At 40.5% G+C, this 21,582-nt stretch overlaps 1 protein-coding gene across 1 annotated transcript; it reads right to left on the minus strand.

Annotated features, from left to right (window-relative positions):
* Positions 1-1,327: 1,327 nt before the first annotated feature.
* On the minus strand, positions 1,328-21,538 carry MKRN2OS (MKRN2 opposite strand). Its single transcript, XM_030570759.1, has 4 exons — positions 19,234-21,538; positions 12,532-12,581; positions 11,102-11,264; positions 1,328-3,178 (listed from the first exon to the last, which is right to left on the minus strand). The coding sequence occupies exons 1-4, from the start codon at positions 19,449-19,451 to the stop codon at positions 2,935-2,937; spliced, it is 675 nt and encodes a 224-aa protein (XP_030426619.1). The 5' UTR covers positions 19,452-21,538; the 3' UTR covers positions 1,328-2,934.
* Between the last annotated feature and the right edge of the window lie 44 nt (positions 21,539-21,582).

Below are 21,582 nucleotides of genomic sequence, written 5' to 3' on the forward strand. Positions count from 1 at the left end.
CATCTTTTTGAATGGAGTTCTGTTAGCACTGAATCCTCTCCCCATATAGCAATCAGATCCAGTACCTCCCATGTGGTCCATGCTGGAGCTCTTTTTCTGTTCTCAGGAGACTGCATTGTTACCTGTGCTGATGAGCTCTGCGTGGTCACCTGTGCTGATCAGAGCTCTACGCTGGCCAAACAGGAAATGCAATTCAAAAGTTCGCGGGGCTTTTCCTGTCTACCTGGCCAGTGCATCTGAGTTCAGATAGCTGCCCAGAGCGGTCAGTGGTGCACTGTGGGATACGGCCCGGAGGCCAATACCATCGATTTGCGGCCACACTAACCCTAATCCGATATAATAATACCGATTTTAGCGCTACTCCTCTTGTTGAGGAGTGCAGAAACCGATTTAAAGAGCCCTTTATATCGATTTAAAGGGCATCATAGTGTGGACGGGTGCGGCGTTAAATCGGTTTAATGCTGCTAAAATCAGTAAAAAAACACGTAGTGTAGACCAGGCATGAGACACTCAGATACTATTGTACTATGGCAGCTAAATAAGTACCTTACATAAACAGCCTAGGGCCTCTATGACACAAAGCAAGCAGTTCTGATTGCGTCCAGTAGAGGGAAGGGGAGAGATGCTATACCCAAGTTAATTGGTATGGTTGGTAATCCAAAAATCTAGTTTAACCTGACTTAGCTTGAAATTTCTCAAAGCTCAGCTAAAATTCAAATTATTGCTGTATTTAGCATAGCTAAAACAGTACTAGGCAGCTTGCTACTTGTATGCTTGTTACTATGATTTGTCATTAAAAATATTCCATAATATAAAATGTTATCAATGTAAGTTATCACCACACGTGTCCCCCTTGGTAGCACTGCAGGTGTCATTAGTTATAGAAGATAACCTGGTTAGCCACTTAAACTGGTTTTAGTGGATGTTGCTTTATACACTGTTTCCGCTCAGCACAGCAGAGGGGCTCCCTGATTTTTTTGGCCAGTTCTACCCTGACCTCAGCAGAAGCAAGAGTTGCTCTAATCTCTGCCAGCTGGTAATGGTCCTCAAGGAATCATCTGCCAGCCGGAGATAGTCAACACATTGCAGTACAGCCGTATCCTGTTTCAGCAATATAAAGCACCATATCATTGTAGATTACACTATGTATAAAATTGAAAAAAAGGGTGAAATTATTCTAATTTTTGTGTTTTCCCTCTTTAGCATCTGTACTGTAATTGGAAATGTTTGTCTGGATAATTGCCTCTCTCTTCGAGCTAAATGTCAAGGTATTTATAGAAAGTAGATATCAAGGTATTTATTTTCAAAGAGCAGACCATACTTTCAATGCTATTGCACCAAAATATTTATTTTCAAAGTGCATAACCAGAGAGACTAAAACTTGCCATATATTTATTTTCATTCACAAAGTGTATTCCGATTGGTAAAAGCACAGAAGGTCCTTGTTCTGAGCCAATCAGAAATTCACCCTTAAGCAGAAACACATCTCAAGGCCCCTGCACAATTTAAGTTCCATTTGAACTTTCAAAATAGGGATTAAGTAGTCCAGTGGGTTTGTGCTTACCCTCTGAACAGGAATGAATTTCATCCTGATGAGAACTTCTTGTAGTGTTATGATTTTTCATTTTTGGAGTGCTTGATGTAAATACAATTTTAAAATATAGTAAACAATGGCAGAAGGCATTTACAGCATTAAGAAATAAATGGAAATGTGTAGTATAAGATGTTAAAGAATGCTCTTGGTTTTTATACTTACTATAACATTTATGCAAAGGTATAAATTAGAGGTGGGACAAAATTAAGAACCATTTATTAGAACTCTGGAGAAAACAGAACTTGGATTCTTACTAACTCTGGCTGAGCTTTTGCAAAAACTACTAGGAGAAATAGGGCCGCACTCTGCTCTGTTACACTGATGTCTATCTGGATTAACTCCAGTGAAGTTATTCAGGGTTTAGAACAGTGAAAACTAGCAGAAGTTGGCCCATAACAGGTCTGTTTCTGCAATCATGCTCTATCTGTAAAACTGCTGTTCAGTCTTTTCAAATCCTTTAATTTCTTGTTGGGGGACATTCTGACGAGTCCACTGCTAGTTATGGACACAACACCCTGCAAAATCTGTTGGCTAGTATAAAATTTTTCCGGTAAAGTACAGAATACTTGCAGATACTTTACTGGACAATAGCCTTTCTAGGGAGAGAGAGAGGAGTATAGTTTTTACTCAAGCTATTTATTTTTGCAGGTAAAAATATGGAGGTACAATGTAGCATTTACTATGATAGTACTATAGTTTTGCAAGGAACTGAAGGAACAGTGCCACTTACCGGTAAAGTTAAAACGTATTCAAATGCCTGAAGTAGGTACAAAGTGAATATTGCAAGTGAGGAAGATAGTGCATGTGACCAGTAATTGCAGTGCTTTCTTAATTCAAGTAGTGTTTTAGTGGAGAATAGTGAACAAGTGTCACCGTTGGTTTTTTTGTCGCAAACTTTGTTTTTCTGACCCTGGTCAAAAGGTAATCTACATTTGTTATTTTAATTAACAACACTTACATTGTCTACTACAAAACATGACTGCACTCATATGACTTTTAGTGTGATATAGCAAACAGGAACACATATAATTTCCCATGTGATAGTGCTCAAGAAAGTTAGCTAGCTGCAGGCTGCAAAATTTAAAAACTCCCAGAAAACTCTCATACAAGTCTTTTCCTTCTTGTGTCATGTTAATGTCTCGTAAATATATATATATATATATATATATATATATATATAATACACGCACACACACATATCTGTGTCAGACACATCAGAGTTCTACTGTTAGTTTTCAAATATTGCAGGAAGGAACGTCCGGTATATGGAGGGAGAACTGAAGCTTGGACCCAAAGATTTCCTATTTAGGGATTTGTTTTCACTGCATTGCATGTGTGTTTTAATGTAACAATTTGTCCTCTTCAGAATTGTTCTGTTCTTGATCAGGGCTGTCACCAATGTAGAAGTAATTTTCAGCTATCTCCCAGTAGACAGTGATATATTTGGAAGCTTTCCTTGTCTGTGGTATCACAAATCTTCCTGTGAATTCACTTTTACTCATTGGCTTCTTACCTTGTGCAGTCAAAACACAGTTAATAAATGCCAGTGCATAGGTATAACAATTGTGGTAGTGTTCGTCATACCTGTGAAACAGATAGACAGGTTAATTAGACAAACTAGTTCTTTAAATAGTATGGGTAAATTGGAGATATTTTATTGGCTGAGATAAAGAACCATACACCTTCCAAAAATGCTAAAGTTCTCTTAATGCTCAAACTTAAATGCACCTATAATAATGACTGTCCCTCTGATGCTCTCAGATGCTGGAAAATTGTGGGCATAAAAAAAAAGTACAGATTCTAAGCACTAGCACAGCGTTTCTCAGATGTGGCCACCAGGCTTTTTGTGCAGCCACATCCTCCTTGGATTGGGGAGGGCTCCCCCAGGACTGCTAGTAGGGGTTGGGCCCTGTCCCCCTCTGGAGCCACAAATGCTGGAGGGTCAGGCAGGCAGTGGGGCTCAGGCTTCAGACTTGGGGTGGTGGGTGGCAGGCTCATTCCCCTGGCCACGGGCTTTGAGCTCTGGCCCCATGCTCACCTTCCCCCACCCCACGCCCAGCCCACTGCCTCCTCTGGCCCTGGGCTACGGCTGGCCGTGCAGCAGTGGGCTCAGACCCCCAGCCACGTGATCCAGCCCCAGCCATGCAGCACTGACTGCTGGCCCCAAGCTCACCACCCCACCCACACACACATTGCCCCTGGCCCCCACTTCATCCTCTGGCCCCAGTGCACAACTGCTGGGCTCCAATCCTGAGACTCTCACTCCGCCCCCGTCATTCCTAGCCCTGAGCTGCCTCCCTACCCACCTCTCCATCCAGGGCTTAACTTGTCCCCCAGCTTGCCAGGGCTGAGTAAGTCTGTTGTGAAGAGTGATATTTGTATGTATGTTACTATCACTTTTCACTGCCTCCCTGCTAGCTAGCAAGTCTGCTGCTGTGATTTCACTTTTCACAGAAACAGACGTAACTAGCTGGCAAGTCTTAAAAAAACAAGTAACCAAAAAAGCAAAAGAAACAACAAAAAGGGACAAGAACGTGCGTGTCTATTCTGTTTAGGTCTAGTAAAGAACAAAGAAAACTGTACATTATTTTTATTGAGTGTGTGAAAAAACCCTGCATAAATAAATTACAATGATTTGGCCACGTATATGTGCATATTTGTTTTTCCTAAAGTATTTTAGGAAAAATTATCAGAGCGGCCCCAAGCAATAGTTGGTGGCCGCACTCAGAGGCCATCAAAGATTTTCTTGTGAGAACCCCTGCTCTAGCATATGCAATAACAAATTCCAGTGTTTAAAATAAAAAGATGGATAGCTTTTACCAAGTTAGTCGTCCCCTTGTTAATTGCTGTACTATTATCCTGTCCAGAAAGCTGTCACCTGCAGCAGTGATGTGAATTGTGCCACAACATTCATCTTTCACTGTGGTATTTGTTTGGAAGCATAGTTTAAACCAATTAAATGCTATTATTAATATGTTGATCTAGAGGCATATACTCTGCCTGGCAAACTCCCATTGACAATAATAAATTGCACATTTATTGCAAGGGCAGAAATGCTTTTAAGTAACTAATTGATATGGTGTTAAGAACATTTTAAAGACAAATTAACATTTTTATATGTTCTTTTCCCCATTTTAACCAGAATATTGTTCTTCAAGTTGGACTGTCCTATGGAGCCACCTAAGCCAAAAGTAGGCTGCAATTATCTGTCTTTTCATCTTGGTAATGTTTCTCAACCTCTCCTATAAGTTAATAATATGTATCCTAAGAATTTTTACAGCAATACTAGTTAACTTGAATATATCTTCTCTCTTCCTCCTTCTGCACAGCCCTGGTCGTCTTACTGCCCCTTCTCGCTCTCTCCCACCCTTACTACTGCACTGCCCTTCTGTAAACCCCTGCACAGACCTACTGCTCTGTCCCCTACCTGATTCTAGGCCCTTTCCATAACCACATCCCATTCCTACAGAAATCTTGCTTCTCCTAGTCCTTTGACCCTCCCGCTCTTGCCTCCTGTATAGCTGTCACTTCTGTTCCATGCATTATATGCTGTATATCTCCTGGCAAGGGGACCTATGAATGCACAAGACTTGCTTGTTACCCCTGGGCATTTACAAGATTCTTTGCAACATCCAGTCTTCTGCAGACTTGTAGCCTGGAGGACTGAGCCTAGTTCAAAGTATCCTGCTATTTCTCTTCAAAGCCCTTTTGCTTTGGTGCATGATGTATTTGTAGTGACATGTGACTTCTGGTTTGCTAAGCATGTTATTGCCTGAATATACTTGCTTCACCATAGCTTATTGTTTTAGTTAAGTAATTATAAGCAGATATGCTGCACTGCACAACAGCTGGGAAACCCCAGTGCAATTTTCTCACTAGTCCTAGTCCAAATCTAAAATGTTTGGATGCCTAAAATTAGTCTGCTTGTGCCCAACCCAGCAAAGCACATGCTTAAGTGTTTTTGCTGAAACAAGGTCATAATGGGGCATAGCATTGTAACAGAAAATAGGTTCCCTTGCTGTTTTAGTGAAGATAACTTGGAGGAATTTTAGTTTGCCATTGTATTTGTAACTGTAAGCAGAGTCAGGATGAGCGCTACCCTGACATCTGGTGGTGAATTGTAGAGTGTGTGGAAATAATTTTAAGAATTTGCATTGGCATGCACCCCCCCCCCCACTTAGCATAACCCCATCGCAGCTTGGGATGGGACTGCTTTGTGACAGAAATGACTAAACCTCAGTTGGGTGGTACTTGCTAAACATGGGACATGGGTTCCAAAACCCCATGAATTGAGAGAGAGGTTGGGGACTGGTGTGTGTACCTGATGGTATGGGCCTGGAACACCAATTGCACATCCTCCTCTCTCCAATGTTAAAGAGTAGAGCTAATTTTTAATTCTATTAGGAGTCTATCTAGAGGCCGCTGAGCTGAATTCATGTTGGGCCAATGGTGCACCAGCACCAGGGCTCCCCTACTAAGAGCTGAAATCACTAAAAGAGCTGAATTGAGATCACGGAGTGCTGTACTAACTAGTGGGGGAGCCTGAAGACCTATTGTTAAGCAGCTGGCAGAGCAGAGCAGTTTGCAGTGTGTTGGAGCAGCCCGTGGAACAGTGAGCGGAGTGAAGTGGTCCGCAGGGACAGCTGGAGGAGCAGCACACCTGGTGTGATGAAGCTGGTCGTGGTGAAGGCTGCAGCAGAACTCCATGGAGAGGTGGAGCAGTTGGCCCTGGCCCATGTAAGGTGCCCCTTAACACCCTGTGTGGACTTTCCCCCCCTTTCCACCCAGGCTGGGGGGGGGGTAAAACTCTGTAGATAAACTCTCGAATTCTGGGGTGGCACTGACCAGAGACTTTTGGGTTGCTGGACTTTGGGGTGATTGGACTTAAGACCCTAAGGGGAAAAGGACATTGCCAAACGTACCTGGGGGTGGGGTTTTTTTTGGTTTGTTTATGGTTTGTGTTATAATCCTGTTTGTGGTGTTTCTCCAGTGGGATGCCGCATTGTTTCCTTCCTTTATTAAAAAGATTTTGCTACACTCAGACTCCGTGCTTATGAGAGGGAAAGTATTGCCTCCTAGAGACGCCCGGGGGGTGTGGTATGTAAGTGTCCCAGGTCATTTGTTGGGGGCTCGAGCCGGTTATGCATGGTGTTATTGAAACGGAACCTCTGAATACTGAACCCGGCCCTTGTTGCTGCCGCCAATTCAGAGAGGCAGAAGGGTTACATAACAAATGACCCTTTATCACATTCATCACTATCAAACATGTTCAGGGCCATCCTTAGGATTTATGGGGCCCTATGCCTGGCAGCAGCCTGGCTCGCATGTGTATTTTAGATCAGAGTGGTCTTTTGAAGGATGTATTTAAAACTATATGTCTAAAGATCCAAGCCTTTAAGGCTAAAGATGAATACTCAGATTGTGCATCTAAAAATCTATGCAAGGATTTTTTTTAGAAATTTGATTTTATAATCTTCAGCAACTCAATAATGAAATATTTTTAAAGTAATTTTTAAACTAAGGTCTTGTGTAGACTAACATGTTCTGAGTAAATATTACAGTAATGCGCAGCTGTTTTTGTCAGTAAATTCAGATACTGAATACCTGCATCCGAAGAAGTGGGCTGTAGCCCATGAAATCTTATGCTCAAATAAATTTATTAGTCTCTAAGGTGCTACAAGTACTTCTGTTCTTTTCATGAATACCTGGAGGTTGGCAAATAGCTGCTAAAGGGCTTCATTACCCCTTGAATGGCCCTTTAACAGCTTCAATGTTGTGTTAACAGGTCTGGCAGGCTTTTTCACTTTTAAGTACTAGATCCCCACTGGAGGAAGACTCACAAGTTTGCAGCAACCAGCTGTGGTGGGAGCCTGCAGGAAGGGTCAGAACATGGATGGGAAGAGGCGGAAGCGTGGACACTAAGACTCATCCAATAAAAATCAAGGTATAGTTTAGTATCCCCCCACAGATAACTAAATTTAAATTACGAGGGAGAATTAGGTATTTTATAGCCTCCTCTACATTCCTAGGCAATAAACAAAGTGTGTGGGCTCTCTTACAACATGTGAGTCTTTTTCCACAAATGTTTTATAACCTTTAATTTAGAAGCAAAACTGAGACAACATGGCTTATTTTAAAAATTGAGTTCAGACGGTGATTTATTCTTTTCCTACAGAGCTGCTCCCAATGAAATCACAAATATTCCTTGGATACATTTTTACTTTTCACTTGCTGCCTCTACTTTCCAAAGATCAAGTAATTATCTCAGTAGAGACCACTCCTGGGATCTCTGTCTAATTTGTAACTTGGAAGCATGACCGATTTCCTTTCAGGTCTTGGGAAAGGACTTATTAAATCAGATTTTTCATGCTGAAGCCCAAGATCATTCACATAGTTGGTGTCTTAACACATTATAGTCATCTATGCTTTACTGTTTGAGAGTGAACTAAATTCTCAGGATATAAAATTATAATGGCTAAAAATAACACTGTCTTTAGAATCATGTGGAAAGTAATGAGAGAGAAACCAAAACCGTAAATGCATATTATCTGTCTCAGGCAAAACCAGTGGTTTACAGTTACTGCAGCAGGGGGAGCACAAAATCTGGATCAGCAGAAAATACACTTAGGCCATGGCTACACTTACAGTTCTGCAGCGCTGGTAGTTACAGCTGTGTTCGTACAGCTGTGTAGGGCCAGTGCTGCAGTGTGGCCACACTGACAGCTACCAGCGCTGCAGTGTGGCCACATTTGCAGCGCTGTTGGGAGTGCTGCATTGTGGGCAGCTATCCCAGCATTCAAGTGGCTGCAACGTGCTTTTCAAAAGAGGGGGGTGGGGTGGAATGTGACAGGGAGCGTGGGAGAGACAGAGAGATTGGATTTTTGGAGCTGACACTGTTCTCAGCTCCCTGCCTTGCAAGTTCTAAGGACTGGAAGACACACAGTGCCTACCTTCAATCATTTTAAAAGTTCTGACCCCTTCCCCCACCCCTCTCTCATTCACTAAATGCAAATTATGCACTCCTAAATAGCCGTCAGACCAGATAAGCATCTGCTCAACAAGGACTTTCCCCTCCCCCTCTGCCGTGTGAGCGTGCTGTTTCTCTCTTCAAGCAAACAGCTGTGAACATTCCAAAGTAATTCCCCTGCCTGCCTCCACTCACTCAGCAAACAGGAGCTGTGTTTGTTTTTTAAATAAGCAGTTTGGCTGAACTCCGAGCTCCCCCTTTCTTCCGGTTTGTTGTGGACAGGAATTCTGGGATACCTCCTTATACCCCGGAGGTCAATAAAAGCGCTGGTGGGGTCCACACTTGCTGACCAGCGGTGGAATCGCTACACCCGAGGCTCGACCGGGTGTACAGCCAGCGCTGCAATCAGGGAGTTGCAGCGCTGGCCGTGCTTTGCAAGTGTGGCCGCATCCTAAGTTGCAGTGCTGTAACCCCCTCACCAGCACTGCAACTCTCTAGTGTAGCCATGGCCTGAGTCATCACAGGACTAGTCTGTATAACAAAAAGGTAGAATGTAACTTCTATAGCTACTTTCAAAGGTTATGCAGATTTTAGAATGATTTAAAATTAAGGTCTTTAAGTTATAGATAGTTCAAGAAAAACAACATTTTTGTCAGCACGTGAATTAATTTGCTTCAGCCCCATTTCAAGACTTTGCTTATGTGCCTGCCAGTCATTTGAAAGCAAATTAAAGAACTGGAATTAGAACTAGTTGGCCCAATGCTTGCTGAGGCTCAAAATGCAGTAATAAAACAAGCGCTACAAAACTTAACTTCATGACCAATTTTTTAAAACTTGTTTTTGAATCTGCATAGTTTTGGTTAGTGATCTGAAAAATCTGTACAAAATTTCTATCTATTCTATTAGAATATCTAGAAAGCTCAATATGCCACTATTTAGATTGGATGTACATGGACAGAGTGTGACTGCAGGCACACTTAGGACTAGTAGGTCACTTACTTTTGTGAGTAAGCTGTCTGAATTAAATATTCTTGCTATCAAAAAGGCTTGTAGAAAAAAGTGTAAATACCTAACCCTCTCTCCACCATCATTTTGTTTGACATCAAATTACTTTTAAGAAGAAACACTGATGGGTGGGAATTTAAAAAGTGCCAGAGTAATTGGAAGTCAATGGGACTCATTTTCTGAAGTCACTTAGGGTATGTCTTCAATACTGGCCGGATTGGCGGGCAGCGATTGATCCAGCGGGGATTGATTTCATTGCATCTAGTCTAGATGCGATAAATTGATCCCCGAGCGCTCTCCCGTTGACTCCTGTACCCCAGCTTGGTGAGAGGTGCAGGCAGAGTCGATGGGGGAGTGGCAGCAGTCGACTCACCGTAGTGAAGACACTGCAGTAAGTAGATCTAAGTTACGTTGACTTCAGCTACGTTATTCACGTAGCTAAGTTGCGTAACTTAGATCGATTTCCCCTCCCTCCCCCCCAGGCCTTAGTTGCTTTTGAAAATTTAACTTGAAATCAAATCCTTTTGATTTCAGCCAAAAAGACAAGGAAGGACTAAAAAACAAATGTTGAAATACACTACTACGTCAGCCAAACATACAGTGGTTAAAATTGGGCTTGGTTCGACAAAGTAACAAGTGCCCTCCCATTGACATCAGCATTTCACACAATTAGGCCCAAATAGGATATTTAGTAAATTCACTTTTTAAAATGAACATTTAGAGCATTAGCCTTCTCCTTTGAAGCAATAAGTTTGTTGTTTGCCCGTATGCCTGGTGAGGTGACATGCATGTTCCAACCTGACCACATCACTGATAATGCTGTTGTCAGCCATCAGCCTCAATGGAAGTTAAAAAGAGAATGAAACATTCTATGCCAAATGTGATGGTTTTGTTCAAAGTCTGCTGACATCTTTCACTAGTTAATTAGCAAAAGAACAACATTGCAAACTAGCTGGAACTGCTGGAGATAAGCCTGATAGTATATTTTTTCCATTTCTGACTACTGACATGAAGTACATCATCTGGAAGTACATTGTGGATGAAAGCGTGAGCCCACTGAAGTCAATAGCAAAACTCCCATAGACTTCAGTAAGGTCAGGATTTCACCCTGTAGATCAAAAGGTAGCTAGAGGGTTGAATTTCATAACCAGTGATTCTTTGAGTACTGAACAGGGAAAAGTCAGTGATTCTCTTTCCACATTCTTCAGGAGCCATGATTTGGTGATGAGAATGTTATCAGTAGTGCACAAATTCATATTGCTAAATAATTGACCTTAAAATGCTCTAGAGGTTCTGCATTCCATCAGAGTGGTCTGTTACTTCAATAATTACCAAAATACCCTTTTCTGTTAACAAAGGTGTCGATTTTCGAGTGGTGGTTTTGTAGGAAGGGGTAATTCAGACTAGCTCCTAATGATTGGGTAAATCAATCTCAGCTGTGAGCCACAAGTTTAGCAGAATCCAAAGCTGAATATCCCAGTTCATCATCCTTTGATAATTACTATTCTAGTACATCTATCTGCTAAACCACATACCTGTGAAAAAGCCAGGCCTCTCCAGTAGAGAATTCTTCTAGGTACTTATCCCATTGTTGAAGCAGTCCGTACATGTCTGGCTGCACTAGTGGGATACTAATGCATTGCTCCCACCCAAGTTCAACTCTGTGAATGCCTGTTTCATTGTAATTATACACCAACCCTGAAAACATAAGCAGCAGATTGTCAGCAAGGGTGGAGAATCAGAAATAAAAGTCCACTCTTATAAGATGAGACAGCTAGTTACAACAATATTGCTTTCCCTAATGGCATTATTCATGACAGTACAGTAATTACTACAGCTTGCAGATCACTTGTTTTTCCCCTAAAACATCAAATTATGACATGTCTAATATTGATCATGAAATAGATCATTTTTATACTGTAATTTCACTCTGCATTGGTTAAAAAGTGGAAAAATAAATTTGATCCAAAACTTAGATTTTGAAAAATAACCTTTTGCAAAACCTAAACAAAGGTTTTCTTTAAACTCCAGAGGAAACAGATTTTCTTTTAAAATAAATAATTTTTCCTCAGCCATGTTTGCTACCCTAATATGGCAGCATGGTGCTAGTACATTAGAACCTGAAAATGAAATAATCCAGAAAGAGACTATAAATTAAAGTAAAACTGACATCTATTTTCATTGTCCAAGATGAGGAAAAAATGCAAAAAGTAAACAGAACTGACACTGATAAATTAGATTTTTAAAATTCTATAATTTTTAATAATCAGAGGGATTATTATAGCATGTAGGCAACGACTTCTTTTAACAAATATTTTTAATCTGACAGTTGTCCCCTTAAGATTAGTATGTGCTTAAAAATCAGCAAAAACAGTTCAGCATACTTAATCTCATTAAAAGTCCATAGTACAGTGGGATGCCTAGTTAGTTCTTTGTGCTAGAGATGGACAAACTGGGGCTGTGCTTGGTTTCGAATGTGGGTTCCATTTTTGTCCATACTTCCAAAATGTATGAGGTCTGGGGAGGATAATGATAAATGGTTCTGTTTTGGGGTCATCTCTGCTCTGTACTGCAATGTCAAGACAGAATCCTGGATTCAAATTCTCAGTCTTGGTGAAATCCTAACGCCATTAAAGTCAATGGTAAAACTTCCATTAACTTCAGTAGGGCCAGGATTTCATTGCAGGCCTCTTTTAGTAAAGGGGAGGATTTTTTTTTTTTTTTAAATAGCAAGCCTCGTGTGTCACTACAGCAATTCAGAATTAACAACTGGTTTGGAAATGAGTGCCATTCAACCCTCAGCCAGTAAGACTACTTTAGCCCCAAATGTTGGGTCCAGGCAGGTAGAGAGGAGTAAAGCCAAATATTAAATATACAGTGCAAATCCTAGTAAGGTACTGGAGATACATTAGAGATACACAACATTTTTAAAGAGAAGATAAATTAATTGCAATGCCTGTATTACCATTAGTGTTGGATATTCCGACATGGAGATCAGAGCTTCCATCATACTCTCTGAAAGAAAAATAGGGATAGTTTCATGACTGAAAATGTTTTCTTGTAGGTATTGCTTGGCTTTAGATCTGGTACGCAAACATTTCTATCACTTTCCCCTTCTGGCCTATTAAAAATATCCTGAAAAGCCTCTTTTCTCTTTTGGTATTTTGGATTCCCAACTAAAACCAGGATGTGGACAAACACATGGAAATGAACAAACACCACCATGAAAAACTTAGATAAATCATAGATTATTAGGGTTGGAAGGGACCTCAGGAGATCATCTAGTCCAACTTCCTGCTCAAAGCAGGACCAATCCCCAAATGCCCCTTCAAGGATTGAACTCACAACCCTGGGTTTAGCAGGCCAATTCTCAAACCACTGAGCTATCCCTCCCCTTCAAATAAATGTTTTCATTCCCAGAAAAGGTGCAGGTTTTGTACACAGGTTTTATTTTATCTAAACAAGTTCACTCATCTCTGATTAGGACGAAACAGGATGGACTGATTTAAATAATAGTCATTTAAATCAAGAAGCAGGAAGCTTTTATGCAATAATCAATTTTAATCTTGTTTTGCATCTGTACTCTTTTTTTAGCTATTTTCTTAAAGAAAGGTTGATTCTCGTTGGTTGGTGTAATTCAATACAGCAGAATCTCAGAGTTACAAAATGACTGGTCAACCACACACCTGGAAGTATGCAATCAGGCAACAAAGACCAAACAAAAAAGCAAGTATTGTGTTAAACAAACTACTCTTTAAAAAGGGGAAAGTTTAAAAAAGATTTGACAAAGGTAAGGAAACTGTTTCTGTGCTTGTTTCATTTAAATTAAGATGGTTAAAACAACATTTTTCTTTTGAATAGTAAAGTTTCAAAGTTGTATTAAGTCAATGTTCAGTTGTAAACTTTTGAAAGAACAACCATAATATTTTGTTCGGTTACAAACATTTCAGTTATGAACAACCTCCATTCCCGAGGTGTTCGTAACTCTGAGGTTCTACTGTACTACTTTTTGCTAACCAGAAAGTACATCTATATACATCTATTTAAGCAATTATATAGCTTGCCATACATTATTCAGCTTCTTAATTTTTACGTTTATTATGTTATAAAGTGGTGAATGATGCATTTCTTATTTACTAGATAATATTTTACTTGTGATTTGTGTCAGGCTGCATTTGGATAGAAATTCAAATTAAAAATGAACAAAACCAGCATTTTAAATTTGTTTTTAACAGTTAAATAGTTGTTTAAATAGTTAAATAAAACTACCTTAAATATGCTGGATACTTAAGAAATAAAGTAATTTATTAAACAAAGGAAGTATATTTGTAGTTAGTGAACTGATCTGATAGCTTCTGGCCACCATTCCCTTTAAGATTTTAGAAATAGTAGGTGAGTGGCAGATACTACCAATTTGGTTGACTTAATGTACCCTCCCTATGCACATGCACGTCGTTTGAAAACTTAATATGTCTACTTTAAGATGAGGTATATTGTGGAGTGGTCAAGTGATGCTGTTATCATAGATTTGGGATAAACAGTGGCATCAACATGTTTAAATGACATCTTCAAAATATTTGCATTCATTTGTGTTAGTTTCATGACTATGTATTATTTCAAGTCATAAAATTGGACTTTTTTTGTGACCTCAAAGCATCACAATTTAAAGGGTAAAACAAAATAATAATAAATTCGCACAGGTATCCTTGAAATGTAATAGTGCTGGTGACGTTTCTAATCAACATCATTATCATCATCCTGTTCATCATTAAGATCTCTGTTAAGTGTGCATGGGTTAGCACAGTCTATTGCCTGGGCATGTACAAAGTTCTGTGCAGGGAAGATTGTTCTGACTACAGACAGTTGATTTTTCTCAAGTATTTTTTCATGGCTTGTTGGTTCAGAGTGTGGTCTAGGTTTTTCTAATACTGCACACTGCATAAGAGACTTGGATTGTCCATGGAGAGTAAGTGACTTTTTTCTTTCCCATGCCTCAGTGATATTTTTTGTGATGCTTCACTATCTGCATACTGTTGCTGAAATACCACTCTAGCCATTGAATGGAACATATTCTTCCCATCAGTTATCTCTATGTTGATGTCTATATTATCATCTCCTTCACAAATGAGATTTCCACCAGCATGAAGTGATACAATTCAATTTAGAATTTAGAATGCCTGTAGTCAGTTTTTGCAGAACTAGTAATTGATGCAGAATCCATTAAGGTGTAGTATGTCAATTAAATGGTGAGACCCAAATTCATAGTCTAGCTATGCAACAAGACTTAAGAGTAAGGCTGCGTTTTAGTCACAGGTATTTTTAGTAGAAGTCATGGACAGGTCAGAGCAGTAAACAAAAATTCCTGGCCTGTGACTGTCCATGACGTGTACTATATGCCCCTGACTAAATCTTGGGTGCTCTGGGGCAAAGGGTGGCCCAGGAGTGCTGCAGGTGCTGGGGGGGGGTGGTGGAGGTGGAGAACGGGCAGCAGCGCATAGCCTGGGACCCCCTCAGCTGCTAGGGGGCGAGAAGTTGGCAGGACTGGCAGGTTCCCTACCTGGCTCTGCTTGATTCCTCAGAAGCAGCAACATGTGCCTCAGCTCCTAGGCAGAAGCATGGCCAGGGAGGCTCTACGCACTGCCCACACCCTGAGTGGTGGCTCTGCAGTTCCCATTGTCTGGGAACCATGGCCAATAGGAGCTGTGGGGGCGGTGCTTGCGGGCAGAGGCAGTGCACAGAGCTGGCTCGCCACACCTCTGCCTAGAATGGAGCCAAGGGACATATTGCCTCTTCCTGGGAACCCCCAAGGTAAGTGCCACCCACAGCCCTCACCCGTACCCCAAGCCCTTGCCCCAACACTGGTGGCCTGAGACTGCCCCAGCAGTGGCCGATGTGGTTGGCCCATGGGCTGACTGAGCTGCTCAGGCAGCCCCCAGTCAACCACATTGGCCGTTGCAGAAGTCACAGAGGTCCCGGAAAAAATCATAGAATCCGAGACTTCCGTGACAGACTCGCACTCTTACTTATGAGCAATGTTGTGATAATTTTGGAACTGTGAAATACTATGCACTCCGCAATTGAGAGGCACCTTCTTTGAATGTCTTCTGAAGGAAGATAGAATGAGTATCTATCAACCAAAGGACAAACTCCTGCACCAATGGGGCACAAAAGTAGCTGATCACTGTAAACTACAATTACCTGGCTTTAAGTGATATTCTGAGGCTTTCATTTTTGCTCTTTCAGAACAAAGGATTCAAAACTTGTCAATTTGAAAGCTGTTCATCAAGCCCACTCGGAAGAACAAGATCCATAAAACAAATGGATGATTTAAGTTGCTGCTTCAGATTACTAGCAACTTGAATAGTGTCAGCTAATATTATTGCATTGCCTAGAACAATGGTTGATTTGCTTTGTCCATGCTTTGCATGGAATGAAATTGCAGAACCACAGTGTTTTTTCTAATCTGGCATGTAACTTGCTACTGGAATAGCTTGCTGTTTCTACGTCTGAGGGAAGTAGAACTTGATAACTAGGACAGGAGAAGAGCTTTCTTGTTGTACATAGATGATCTTATGTCTTCAATCAGCTGATAAAATGAAAAATCATAAGGGGACTGTATTGTTGCAGAGAAACTAGATGGTTTTGCTTTAAGATTCATTTTACTCACACAGGAAGAAAGGCAGGTAGAGTGATAAACCGCATCTTAGAAAACAAGTCTTCCATAGATATTCTGTACAAACATGTCATCATTTGCTCTTTGAAGTGCTGACTTCCTTAGATTGGTTGCTTTCTCAAATATTTCTGTTTTATGAAGTTGCTTGTCTTTTCTGTGTGTTTTTCTCTCAAGTGAACAATACAACAGGACTAATCACTGGATTAGTGTTTTCTCTGGTGGCTATAGAAGCAGGTTGAACATGATGTTCTCTGATCAGATTCAGAGTTTTCTTTTCTAGATTCAATACAACTCTGACGTGCCAAATTCCACTTGCTTATGTATTTCTGAAAGCAACCCCTGTGACAGAGTATGGGTGGCCTATCATCTAAACTAGAAGACCTATACAGTACTCTTCAGTACAGTTTCTCTCTCCTGGCTATGCTACCAGCATCACAGAATACTGTCCAACACTGGTGGCTTTTGACAGTTTTGCATTCTTTTGATTTTTCTTGACAAATAACACATTTTACAAAGTTTGTGAAGAGTCTTCTTCTCTTTGATGGATGCTCTAAGGGGTTTGTATTCTCCGTGTCTTCATGTATTATAACTTCTTTGTAGAGGTAAAACTCCCAAAGAATATTGCCCACATTACCACCACCACCACTTTTCATTTTGTACAAGTATACAGACTTATGTTACAGTAGATCTATATGTTAGTATCAAAATTGCCATTTTTGTTTACTGAACATTTTGATTGATTGAATCGCAGTAGGAAGCTGCATATTGTCATCTAACACTAATACTAATACTTTAGTGTCACTGAATTAAAAAGCTAGTTTTAATTAATATATTTCAAAGGTTAGTGCTGCATGCATAGGCAGTTGCATATTAAAACAGTATCAGGCAGACTAGCAGCTACATTGTAAGTACAAAAGCAAACAAATGGAGAAGCATAATATTAGGAACTCATATGTATTTATATCTATCCACTATGCAGTATAAACTATGGGCACACAATCTACTCCAACTGTGCACAACCTTCACTGTGAGACTAATCTGGTCAGCAAATTTCAACTGAAAATATAGAAAAGTATTGTAATAATTTGTAAGCTACTTTGACAAGAATATGCAATGTGAAAACATTTCATATTAGTATACTGAAAATGTTGATAATCACCATTTTTGCCACATGCTAAACAGCTTCATCGTTTAAAAAAAAAATTGCCCATGCAAAACCAATAAAAATCTTGTAATGCGTTTTTGTTTGGTAGCTTTGACCAATAACATTAAGGTGTTGAAATTTAACTTAAACAGTAAAAACTACAGTCAGTCATATTGCAGTGTTCCTGGAACAGCACAAAAATTATGCTATAATTTTTGTATACTATTGTTTCATCTCGCCTATGGATGCATGGCACCACTTGACAACTCCAAATCATACCTCATCTAAACAAACATAAGCTTTCAAATTATATATGATGTGGGTGTGTATAGGGTGGATACACTAAACTCCTGAGATATGGCTCTTTTTGGAGAATTGCTGCGTACCCATGAAAGCTTATGCCCAAATAAATCTGTTAGTCTTTAAGGTGCCACCAGACTCCTTGTTGTTTTTGTATGCCTATAGTAGATCTCATCCTCTCTCACCTTGTTTTTATTCATAGAGTGGAGAGGAAAACAAACGTTCCTATTTTTTTCAACTCCCAGTTGGTTTTTCAACTTTGAGTGATCTAGTCCACTGGTGGACAACCTGCGGCCCACATGCAGCCCATCAGGGTAATCTGATTGCAGGTCACAAGACATTTTGCTAACGTTGACTGTCCGCAGGCATGGCCCCCTGCAGCTTCCATTGGCCAGGGCCAGGCCTAGGCCTAGGCCTGTGGATAGTCAACATAAAGCATGTCGTGGCCTGCAATCAGATTACCCTGATGGGCCGCAGGCGGCCTGCAGGTTGCCCACCAAAGATCTAGCCAGTGCAAGGAACTAGTTGAATAAACTGGAATAAAGAAAACATTTTATCTGCAGAAGAGGCAACCGCTGTCAAAAGTTGGTATTGCACTTCAGCAAACTGGACCCAGATACTTAGCCAGCGACTTCCACCAGTTCTGTGCTTTGACTTTCTTTAAAGCTTTGGCAGAAAACATGTAATGCCTGGTGTGGTGGTTTTTTTTACTATTTAATTTGAATTATTTTAATAGATTGTAGCATGTTTAGGCCTTAAAAAAAGGTTGTCATAATTTCAATGAAATTTATCTTTAAAAGAAAAATGTATTTAAATGAAAAACCCAGCAACAAGGGAGGGATGAGCAGAATAATAAACCCAGAATCATAGTGTACATCTCACACTGCAGAGCCTTGGCACACTCATCGATGAAAAATCAAGGGCCAGATTGCCTCTTACTGACACTAAAACTGACAGAAGGAGGTTCTGGGAGAGGAACTTCATTCCGTTTGATTTAATTGAAAACTCATTCTTTAAAAGTAGTAAACACTGGCATCTTTCCCTCAAAGGGAGAAAACTGGTATACATGTATAACTCATTGTTTTACATATACAGAATCTTTCAACATAATCTTTAATTCTAGTTTCTGAATAAAATGTCATGTAATTTTATAAGATTTTAAATTAGAACTCCCCTATGTAATCAATAATACAATATGGTCCAAGCAATCTTAAAAAAACAAAACAGCCATGTTCCTGTGTATATACATACACCTGTGTTCAGTTTGATACATATTAGAAAAATTACCATGAGAGACACATCCTGAGGATTTTACTCAGTTTCTACTCAGGCAAAACTCTCATTGAATTAACTGGGAGTTTCCCTGATCCTGCAAGGCCTTAATCAGGTAGGTTTTGCACACCTGAGTAGTTCCAGTGGCTTTGGTGGAACTCTTTACTTGTAGGATCAGGTCACTAGAAGCAGTAAATACATTTAATGTAAGCAAATGCTATAAGCAAACATTTAGAAACACTTCATTTAGTAATGGTAACAAAACAAAATATCCATACCTGAGAAATGTTCCTGTAGTAGGTTTAAGTAAAAATGAACATTTCTGCCTATGCCCGTTGACAAATGGGCTAGGAATGCTGACAGGTGCATCTTCCAGTCTCCTGTAGTTTAAACTCTGCCCACAAACAGGGCACAGCTTGGGCACATAGGAACAAAATATGTCCTTCTTACAATGGCTGAATTTGATTAAGCCTTTCTCTGAGTCCAAGGACTGCATTGCTTCAGCCAAGTACTTGTGCAAATAGAGGGAAGCTTTCTGAAACTACCTTATTTTGCACCCTATCACAGTCTCACCCAGATCCCAGGCGGATCACTGGATTAGGAATGGATGTTATTCAGTGATGTCACTCAGAATGACAGCCCACTTAACCACTCACTGTTAGGATAACTAGTAACTGGAGACATAATGTTTGGACAACCTCTTAAAGAGCTAGTGTTCATTTTAATATTATACTACATTAAGAGTTGGGTTGAGAGTTTTTTCAATGAGATGATATACACAGTTTTGCTTTGGCTTGGTTCTTGATCATCCCCTCTAGCTCTGTGTATCTGTAGGTTTTACAATTAGCAGCTTAGAACACAAAGTACATATACAACACAATGCTCTTCAACAGCGAAGCAAGCACAGGCTAAACAAGCTCATGTGTTGCTTACAGGTATTAAAGCTGAATTGTGTTTGCATCATTTCCTCTCTGTAGATTCTAAAAAAATGTGTTTTTCTTAGTTCTGAGAATGGTACTGTTGCTTTTCTGGTAATAAGTCATACCTGTTATCTCTATTTTAGCTCTGAATTCTGTGTCTGTATATGTAGTAATCTTCACTATCATATGATTTATAAGTTACAGGGTCAAACTTAACCCTGGTGTGACTCCACTCTCTCAAGTTAGTAATTAACCCTTGCTCTGGGTTTCTCAATGCAATCATTATCTTCTTCCTTTTGACTTCCAGGTTGTGAGCTCTTCTAGGCAGGTACTGTATTCATTCTGTGCCTTGTGTACAGCTAATTTCTGTGTTGCTTTATGAATAAATACCAGTAATAGCTGTTTCCTCACAATATATAACAGAACTAATTCCAGTGATTTTGTTTTCTACATAAGAACTTAATAAACAAGCTCTTTGATCACTTTGTTGCTCCTACATGAACTTGCTGTAACACCTTTTACCAATATCCAAAGCCTAACACAGAGTTAAGCTATCTTTAGACCATTGCTTTAGGGTTTGTTTTTTATTATTATTATTCCTTGCACTGGATATTTCGTCACTACTGTAAAAATTGCAGGATGAAGCCTGGCCTGAATTCTGTCGAGTGACACCCATACAGCTCCTTTTAAAATTACAGTCACTAAACAAACTAAGCAGAATGAAATCTGGGGCATAGGTAGTGAGGACAGAATTTACACAGTTGTGTCTCTGAGTATAACCTGCAAAAGCAAATTATACTGAGCTTATGCCTTTTTTACTTTTTCCATAATGGAGTAAAAAAAGCCTGAAATGGGAGGGTTTTGTTATGGTTTTTCTTTTTTTTAACCCTATTTGCTTTTTATATTAATAAATCAAGTCTTGTTTAGCCTGAAACTCCCCAGCATGATAGAGAACAGTTGAAATGGCAACATCACAAAATTTTGATAAACCAAAATTGAGCAACTTGGAAAGGGTAGGATTTTTTGTCAGTAAGCTTTAAACTCCTGGTTTGTGCTATTGCCCCATGAACTCCAATGACCAGTGAATGGTTTGGATAAAGAAAGCCTGTTAAAGACCCACCTCCCGCACCTAGGGTTGCCAAATTTTCAGGATTGTCCAGAAGTCCCAGAATTAAAAATTGACCTTATGAAACTTCCAGGAATACATCCAATCAAAACTGGTAACCCCAAGGTGTGTGGTGCTCACAGATCATCATTGAGGTGTCCAGGAATTAATCCCCAGTAACCTAGGGAGGGGAGACTCAGGCTGGACATTGCTTATACCTCAAACAGGAAATCTTCCCCCTGGCCTCACTGTGCCTGCCACGGAGACCCGAGGACACCACCTGAACCAGGTACCTTTGACTCTACTACTCCTGCCTAGGCACTGAACCGTGCCCCCTTGTCTAGGGCACAGGGGGAGCGCTCCGCTCCGCTCCGCTCCGCTCCCCTCCCCTCTCCTCTCCTCTCCTCTCCTCTCCGCCGGCCTCTCTCTGGTACCCTGGATTCATGGTCTTGTGGGCGGTTCCTCAGCCTAACGGCTATGGTCTGAGCCGAGCACGCCCCACACCGTGTCTATAGCTGAGGAGGGAAACGCTCTGGCTCCCTGCATCTCTATGGTTCACGGAAGTGACGCTCTGCTCTCCCCCCCCCCCCCCGTCTCTATGG

Source organism: Gopherus evgoodei, chromosome 7 (genome assembly GCF_007399415.2).
Source record: "Gopherus evgoodei ecotype Sinaloan lineage chromosome 7, rGopEvg1_v1.p, whole genome shotgun sequence".
NCBI lineage: Eukaryota > Metazoa > Chordata > Testudines > Testudinidae > Gopherus > Gopherus evgoodei.